General features: G+C 39.3%; 1 protein-coding gene across 4 annotated transcripts in view; it reads right to left on the reverse strand.

Moving 5' to 3' along the window:
- Nucleotides 1–949: 949 nt before the first annotated feature.
- tgm1l4 (transglutaminase 1 like 4) overlaps nucleotides 950–9,485 on the reverse strand; it is a 15,878-nt gene continuing 7,342 nt past the window's right edge. For all 4 annotated transcript variants that reach the window (XM_079589563.1, XM_079589562.1, XM_079589564.1 and 1 more), the window contains 9 exons: nucleotides 6,504–6,611; nucleotides 5,555–5,732; nucleotides 5,127–5,265; nucleotides 4,641–4,833; nucleotides 4,371–4,524; nucleotides 3,445–3,729; nucleotides 1,930–2,090; nucleotides 1,233–1,369; nucleotides 950–1,102 (listed from right to left, as the gene is read on the reverse strand). In XM_079589563.1, the coding sequence (XP_079445689.1) occupies nucleotides 958–1,102; nucleotides 1,233–1,369; nucleotides 1,930–2,090; nucleotides 3,445–3,729; nucleotides 4,371–4,524; nucleotides 4,641–4,833; nucleotides 5,127–5,265; nucleotides 5,555–5,732; nucleotides 6,504–6,611 (1,500 nt within the window). In that variant the 3' untranslated portion in view covers nucleotides 950–957. The remainder of the gene's footprint in view (nucleotides 1,103–1,232; nucleotides 1,370–1,929; nucleotides 2,091–3,444; nucleotides 3,730–4,370; nucleotides 4,525–4,640; nucleotides 4,834–5,126; nucleotides 5,266–5,554; nucleotides 5,733–6,503; nucleotides 6,612–9,485) is intronic.

Here is a 9,485-nt window from a genome sequence, read left to right on the forward strand (position 1 = left end):
TAATGTCTAATAAAGTTAGCACTTAATTTAATGACAATCTAAAGTGAGTTCTATTTATGGTTAATAAGTTGTTAACAAAGCATTAACTCTTTATATAATAGCGAATTAAACAATAACACTTTGTTAATTAAAGTGACAATGAATGAAGATCTCATTATTTGAATATAGTCTATTAATGTATTAACTATAAATTGTTAATCAACTATAAACTAACAGTTTGCAAATGATTTGTAAATACTTTATTACTGTATACTTATTATAAATTGTTACCGATTTTACTTACAATTATGAAATATATATATACAAGTGCAAAAAAACATCAACTATAATCAAATATATTTCATCACGGCTACATTTGAATGGCCAATTCATTACGAGTCTATATATTTCTAATCAACGCAATGATTTGTTTGCTTTTCTCTTTCATTTATACTTTGCTTTTGCTTTTCAAATATACTATGAAATTGACATATGATTTAATATTATATATGGTTACATTTGACATAATATACTACATTTCCTGTAAAGGTGTTTCTACATGTTACTTTGTATGGAAATCTCTGAAGCCATTTTCTCTCTCTCCTCTCCAGCTGTAAATATTGAATTGTGAAATATTGAGGTTCTTGATTTATATTGTAATAACTGCATCATCTGAATAAAGACAAGTGTTCAATTCTATAACTGATGTCGAGTATAATCTAAACAGCTTGCTAATTATTATTCAAATACACATTGGAGAACAATGAATATCTGCTCATATAAACATTACAACAGACAGACAGGATATAATTAAAACATGGAGGATCTTTATTGTTGAAATACATTAATGTGAATGAAAATACTGAATTATTATTCAATGCAGATGACCCTTAAATCTAGTACATATTCTTCAAGAGAAGCGAGAGCATTAGAAGGCTTTACAGAGAGCATTAGAAGGCTTCACAATGACAGTGTTTTTCACTTTGCTTTGACCACAATATCAGCGAATCCGTGCACCTGAGTGAGCTGACGGCAGTCCATCGATGCCAGGAGCTTCTGAGAGCCGGAGACGGTGGGAACAAACTTCTCCATCAGTGTAACCGTCGCAAGCTTCTCCACATCACTGACAGACACAAAGACAATATCAACTCTCTGGAAGCTTTTCACTCTTTAAATATCATATTTAATGTTTTGAAGCATATCTACAGTGTGAACACGTCACAGCTGAAATTAAACTGCTGTTAAACACTCACCCATTCGGGACCTTTCTGACGCTCTGCATTCCCAATCCCTCTATATGGAACAAAACGTTCCTCAACACATGTGACAGCGGGTTCTGGAACGTGATCTTGACCGTCAACTCTTTACCCACCACAGCGTCCCCTAGAGGCTGAAACACACAAACACAAACAGATGTAGAGATTATTTTTGTGATGATCTGAATTCGCCTGTAGTGTTTGTATTCAAGTAAAAGCAAAGGTGAAACACTTTTATAAATGGACAGAAATTACGGACACAAGACATGCAAATCATTTTCGTTCTAAAACCACTTTTTACGCTGTTTTTAACTGAGCATAACTATACAAATTTATTTTCTCTCCCCTGCAACTCTCAAATCTCATTCGCACTTGTGTACAATTCAAATATGGTGCCTTTAGATGTGCTTCACCAGCTTCTCACACGTGACGTGACTGAACACACACACAAAATAGAGAATGAGTTTTTAGATCTAAGATAGAGAGAATAAATGTTGAGTCTGTTCCTTTTCTTTAAGCATTATATGACTTCAGAAGTCTTGGAATATAGTGAACAAGTCAGAATATAATGCACTACTATAATGACACTTTACAGTAACATAATGTAACTGCAACCAAAATACAACATCACTAAACATAAAAACATGTTGTGCTTTTTACACGTGACAAATAACGACGAGTCTCATTGGCTTACAGTGATAATGAGGTCTGGTGTGCGCAGTCTGAAGTTGAACTGTGTGGCCAGAATCTGTTTGGTCGGATTGACCCGTCCGGTGACCGTGAGCATCAGAGCGCCCTGATCCACCAGATGATTCATGTACTCCTTATACAGCAGAGTCCAGGGAATCGTCTTGGCTGAAGGGAGACAACATGGCATTAATGACAACCATAAAAACAACTGAGTGTCACTTTCCACAGAAGTTTTGGAGTAGACTGCCTGTGTTATAAAGAGTAAATAAAATATTTATAAAATGCCTCATATATATATATATATATATATATATATCCTCATATTCCTCAAATTCCATGGATTTCATCCAACATCAAAAGTGAGGAACAAACTGGGATTTTGTAGTGAAAATGTTAATAGGCTATGCGTGTTTTTGTTTTTGTGAAAAGTTTTTGTGTAAATAATCCAGTAAATAATCCAGCATAGTTGGTTAATGACTAACTGTACGTGAACAGCATCTTTATCACTTCGATTGGCCTGAGATTTATGGATCTTGATTAGCTAAAGGTTGCATTAAAGCCAGGGTAGGTAATCCTGTTCAGAAACATTTTTTTTTATACTTGGTGAAATCGTCGTTCCATTCTGATAGTAGTCAATACATTATGTGTTCAGAAAAAGGAATGAAAAAAATCTGACCTCTGTAGCAGCTGTAGGACAGTAAAAACTCTGACCAATCACTGCCATTCGGTGCGAATGTAAAGAACCAATCAGATGCCTTCATGTCTCGTGCCCGAGCACCCCTGCGTGCACTAATCACATGTCACCGTTTCCGGAAACATTTAGCTCACTAGACCAACTAAGCAGGAGTTTGCAGCACAATGGCAGAAAAAATGCAGCCAAAACTACCAATACCAGCTTTGCTTGTAACTACTCGCCCTGACAAAAAGGCTAAAAAAAGAAAGTCTGAGACAGAAAAGGCTGCAATTATTTGTTTTGCTTCGGGGGGATTTGTTATTTCCATGATATATGTTACGTTAGGATACGTAGTTACTGTTGTATCTTGTATTAGCCCAATGCTAACAGTAGCTTCTCTGTCGGTGTAAGCCAGTTGCGTTACAGGTCGTAGGTACATACAGCTTAGCTGACTTTTAGGACATGACATTTTGAACATATTGCACAGCCATAGTCGCAAGTGTTTCTGCATTATAATTGTGATAAAATGACGTTAATATATTGCTTATAAATGGGACAACTGTGGTGATGTGGCATATGTGTTTTGTTAGCTACGTGATACAGTTGATGCCCATAATGTGCTGAAGTACTCGGCTTTCCTGTGACCTGCAGCTGACTCCAAATGTGGATGCGCGTTCATGTTTGTGGGGGGGTGTAGCTTTGGACGGAGCACTGACAGGAGGGGGCGGAGCTTAGAAGAGGTGCCACTTTCAAATCTGGCTAGCTCTCCAACATTACCTACCCTAGCTTTAAGTTGCATTAATTTACCTTAAATTTAGGGAGATTTAAAAGTCAAACTCCACTCACTCTCTAGCGGTTTGAGGTCGACATTAATCCGGTCCTTCTTCACGGTGGTTTTCAGCACTCCAGTGTAGTACATGACCAGCACCTCGTACAGCATACTGGCCGTGCGCTGCTTTGAGCTCTTGTTCTTCAGGACGATGGAGAGTTTGGCGTCTCCACCGATACGAGGTCCTGCCCCCTCCATGACTATCTCAATGCTCACGTCGTTGGCGGTGGGTGATGGGTACAGAGTCGGCTTGGAGCCGAAGCGACTGGCTCTTTCCACAGCAATGCGTTCCTCCTCCGATCCTGAGAGACAGGAAGATAAAGGGAGAGAATGAATGAGGAGTGTGAGTTGCTGCATTTTATTTAAGAGTTGGAGTATTAGCTCGGCTCCAAATACTAGAAGATTAAGGAAAGTAGTTAAACGCCGTGGTATAACTAGCACACCCGAAAAAATGGAGAGCAGCTGGAAGAAAACAGAACTAGAGGTTTTTCGCATTTCATGGAAGGATAGTGCTATTGCATACAGAAAGGCCTTAAAAACTGCTAGATCTGCTTACTTTTCAACTCTCTTAAAAGAGAACGAACACAACCATAGGTATTTATTTGATTCAGTGGCTAAATTAACAAGAAATAAAGCTTCATCAGACATTTTCAAACAGAAAATCACAGCAGTAATGAGTAATGAATTTCTTTACTTGCTCTTTGCACTTTGAGCTGCATTTCTTGAATAAAATGTGCTATTGTATAGAAATTAAGATTATTATTATTACAATAATTAAATATGCATAATTATCCATATATGAATATGAAATATGCATGGAAATGGGTTATTATTTTAGAGTTTACTGCTATTAAAGATGCATGATAATAAAGAAAAATATGTCTATGATTCCTAAAAACGCTTTACATGAAGGTTTTGAACACAGATGCATTAGTTTTGTTACCTTCTGGGTATTTGTAGAGGTGTGTGATGTCCATGCGCTCCTCCGATCCCACAGCTTTGGTACTGATGCGCTGGCCGATGGTGTTCTTCTCCACGCTGACCTGACTGAAACTTCCATCGGGTTTCTTCTGCCAGTAGATCCTATCACTGTTCACCTGAGACAGAGTTAAACGAGTTCAGTAGATGTTTTGACTCAGAGATAAAATTTAATACAGTGCTCAAAATGAATCATCAGATCAGCAAATGAGGGTAAAAAAGGCAAAGCGCTCACCTCGGCAAAGACGAACGGCGTGTCGAATTTCAGGTCGACTTGTCCGTTGCGGACGGCGGAGACGGGCGTGGGACCGCAGCGGTACGAACCCTGGCTGGGCTCCTGAGGGGTCGCGTCCACCACCTGCCACCCACCGTAACCTACCGGCAGGTCCGGCCGGGTCATCCACGACTCGTTCCACACGTGGAAGTTCCTACACAGGAACAGAGCTCATTGGCACTCGGCAATTTACACAGATGTAGTCGAATAAAATAGGCCCTGAAAATGTCTGATTTCCCATGACTTTTCCAAAAATCAGAAATGTCTGATATTCATGGATAGTGTCAGTAATGATCACTTCTATTTAAGAAAATCTAAAAAACATAATCTAAAAAATGCTTTAAAAAAATGACACATACAGTAATTATAAAATGACACTGATGACATTAATGGCAGTAATGAAAGGAACATGTGACATTGATTGATGGATGGTTGTTTTTATCGTACCAGACAGAATCATCGGTCTTGTCTTTAATTAATTCCAGCTTGTCATCAATGTAAATGTCAGTGGTCAAGGATAGATCTGTGTCGTGGGCGGAGCTGAAGTTGGTCACACAACGAGTCGGGATACCGAGACATCTCAACACTGAGAGAGAAACAGAAAGAGAAGCGCATTACAAACACATTTATACACTTTATGAACGGCTGCCGACACAATGGTGAAGTTCTCTTAAACTTTCCCAGGTTTGTTATATGTAGAGCGCCCCCTTGAGGACTGGCGGTTATCACAACAATCACGCGCTGGCCAATCATTCTCGTCTGATTTGCATAAACACATTTGACAGTTAACAATCACATTCAGTTTTTTAGCAGGTGTTTTTATGCAAGTGCCCGTGTTTTATGCCACAGAAACACAGCCGCGGTTATGCACGCACCGGAGGCCGTGACTCCAGCGTAGACCCAGCACTGGGCGAACTTCACGGGTTTTCCTGAACTCTTGTAATACTGTTTGAGAATGTCTCCGCTGCCGCTCCAGGCGGTGGGAGTCGTCCCGCCTTCATAGCTGTCCGACCAATTACCCGTCAGCACTCCTCGGTCGTCGTTAGAGTTCACCTGTCAGAGAAGAGGAGGAGACCTTTCAACACGGGTGCTTTTTAGGTGTGGAATCGGCATCTTATTAAAGAGGTTTCTGAGAAACACTGTTGAAAGTGGATCGGACTGAGCGCCACAACAAACTTGTAGCCAATCAGCAGTAAGGGGGGCGTGTCCTCTCATGAGGGGGGAGGAGTCTGTGCTTGATAGAGAGTTTGTGAATTTGGGGGCGGAGCTATCAAGATAGGGGCGTGTTTGTTTTGGTGATTTCAAATATCAACAGTGATGTTTTTAAAAAAAGATATAAATACTTTCATTCAGCAAGGACGCATTAAATTGATCAAAAGTGACAGGAAAGACATTTATAATGTTACAAAAGATTCTGTTCTTTTGAACTTTATATTCATCAAAGAATCCTGAAAAATAAAATGTATCACTGTTTCCTCAAAAATATGAAGCAGAACAACATTTCAACACTGATAATAATCATAACTGTTTCTTGAGCATCAAATCATCATATTAGAGAGTTTCTGAAGGATCATGTGACACTGAAGACTGGAGTAATGATGATGAAAATACAGCTTTGATCACAGGAATAAATTGCACTTTACTATATATTCACACATTTTTTACTATATTTTTGATCAAATCAATGCAGCCTAGGTGAGAATATGTTTTAACTGTACTGTATATTTATGATATAAGTGTTCTCTTAGTTTAAACCATCACTTTACTCAGTTGTTTAGACAGTTTATGAATGCATGATGTCCATGTCTTGTGAATGAGACTCACCAGAGCAGAAATCATCCTGGACACGATCACCGGGTCTCTCCATTCGGTCATAGCGACCCGACCCCTCGCCATCAGGAACAGACACGCTTCCAGGACATCCTGCTCAAACTGATCAAACACACATTTCATTGCAAAATCATATAGTAATATTTTCTTCTAGATCTGCTGTAGAGCCGAAACAAACTTTGATTAGGGACCGTTCGGTATTTATGGAATGGGCCACCGGAGGAAAATAGGGGAGGGTCATGCCTTTTTATTCTTTGTTGAGGGGAGGGTCATCCAACTTTTTTTAGTCTAGGGGGAGGGTCACCCAACTTTTGTATTCATGAAAACAACAAACTTTCAAAGTGGCTTGTTTTGTGCATATTTTTCCATGTAGCTCTCTCAGTCTCGGTCCCCCCATAGCTAGCAGATGGGTCTGACCCAACAAAAATCAGACGCGAAAGATCAAGTCCAGTTTGGCGCTGTTTAACAGTGCGCGCGCGCTCAGAAAAAGTGCATCATGTCAGAACAGAACGCCAATGAAATGTTTACCACGAGCAAATAATAAACTTTTGTGATTGCGAATCACAAGCAGTGTCCTGTGAGTGTGTCCTACGTCGATGTAGCCTACGTCGAGTTTGGGACTGAGGCGCCAGAACTGCAGCTGATAGAATGTGCGCTGTAGTGTGTGTGATAGCGATACTACCACATTTCTTCAAAAGCAGATCGTGGAGATATTAAATCATCCACGATCAAAAATTTTGATATCGCATAAGGACAAGTATAAAACAACTGTTAGGCTATCATGTCTGAAAACAAACACAAATAACGCGTGCTACATTGGGGCTGTTTACACCTGGCCACTTCATGCGTTTTCTCAGATCGGATAGCTATCTGATTTATCAAAACGATTCCATTTACATCTGGTGTGGTCGCATAAATGCGTTTTTGCAAAACGGATTTAAATCCTATCTTCAATTCTTCAAATAGTTTGCACGTTGGCTCATCTGCAGTGCGTGTTGCAGTAGCGTCGTCATATCTGGCTATAACATGACAGCCTATAACACGCTCTCACATTTATTTTTATTTTATTGCATTTTTTGGGAGGAGTACAATTTACATATGTGGTTTCAACAACCAGATGCATTTACACTTGTTCAGTTTTGTCTGGAATGTGGCCCAGACCTCCCCTGAAGTGGTTTGAGCGATCGGATTCAAATCCGTCTCAAATGCGTTTCGGAGGGCATTTATACCTGGTCTTTAGGGCTGGGTACCGAGTCTCGATAGTTTTTAGGTATCGACCGAATTGCCTCGATACTATCGAGTATCGAAAAATGGCATGTTGTTCGGTTCCAGATTTCGATACCGCGCACATACTCATATGAGACGCGCGCGCACGCACAAACTCGACGCGCATACTTGTATGAGACGCGAGGAGGACACACACAAACTCTCCGCGCACATATTAATATGAGACGCGAGGACACACACATAATAGGCTACCTTAAAGATGTGGAAAAGTCGATCAAAAGTGTGGGTACATTTCTCCAGACTCGATGCCAACAGTGCGATGCAGTATTTGCGGTAAAATAATTGCTGCAAAGACCGATAAATATATGAAGACCTTGACAGTGCACGGAGTAAACATAAGAGCAGAAAGTTGCTCCGTCTTCGACTGGTAAATGAAGAGATACCTTGTTGATCTGACAGTGTTTATATTGCAATAAATAATAACCTACTGAATGTACACTGCCGTTCAAAAATGTGTTGGTTTACTTGACTAGTCAGAATTTTTTTTCAGTAAGGATGCATTAAAGTTATCAAAGGTGACATTAAAACATGTGTAATGTTACAAAATATTTCGTTTTTAAATAAATGCTTTTCTTTTGAATTTTTTATTCATCAAAAAATCATGAAAAAATGTAGGCCTATCATAGTTTCCAAAATACTTTTGGATACTTACTAATTAAATAATGTCAAATATAGTAAATGTATTGTTGCCATATACTACTAAATATTTGACTAGTCGCACGTTAATTTCTGCTTAAATACTGCATGGGATATAGCCCATTCTGCGCTCAAGCGCATGTATAATCTTGCCGCAAAAACAGGCAAATATGTATTTAAAAATAACGATGCATTTTAATTGTTTATTAATAAACTATTTTTTTCTAAATCAGTGTCTGCTGCAAACATGTCTCCATACATCTCCGCTGTAAAGTGCGCCTTTAAGAGAAATGCATCTTTCATACGGATTACATCAGATGATATTTGCTTTCGATTTGATTTTTTTCGTTTTTAAAAGTGGACATATCAAGCTTTATATAGATATTTTTTTCATATATTTGAGGCTAGTATGCTATATAGCCTACGATATGTTTCTGTTTTTTTTTTTTTTTTTTTTTTTGACGCGCTACAGTTCACGGAGACCATGAAAGACCCTGATTGTTTTATTTTATTTTACGAAAGCAAAAGTTTTCTTGTTATTGTGAGTTTACACAAATAAAAGTATTGCGACTGATGCATTATTCTTTTCTGTATGGCCATAAATAGAGTATTTTAAGTTGTTTCCACTGTTGATCGCATCGGCGCCTCCATGTCATGCAGTGCGCGCTACACACTCCGCACACACACTTGGTTATGCGCCTAAGAACAGCGAACAAATATCTAGGTTAATGTTAGAGTGAGCGGCCATGCCAGACGGATAATCCTCATGTTTAACAAATCAAATCATGCAGTTTCTACCGCGTGTCAGCGCTGCGCCAGTTTGAAAAAGGCGGGTGTGCAGGAGTCTTTTAATGAACGTTTGGTGTAGAGGCATAGATATATCTGAACATCTTTGCCAAGCGCAAACCAGTACAGAAGTAATAATCAATAAATGATCGGGGAGGGTCATGCCTTTTTCCACAATCATTTTGGAGGGTCATAGAAAAATTTATTGCTGGCGAAGGGAGGGTCAAGTCTTTTTTGACTATTGATCTCAAAACTCCTCCGGTGGCC

This window comes from Phoxinus phoxinus (assembly GCF_949152265.1).
Source record: "Phoxinus phoxinus genome assembly, chromosome: 18".
NCBI lineage: Eukaryota > Metazoa > Chordata > Actinopteri > Cypriniformes > Leuciscidae > Phoxinus > Phoxinus phoxinus.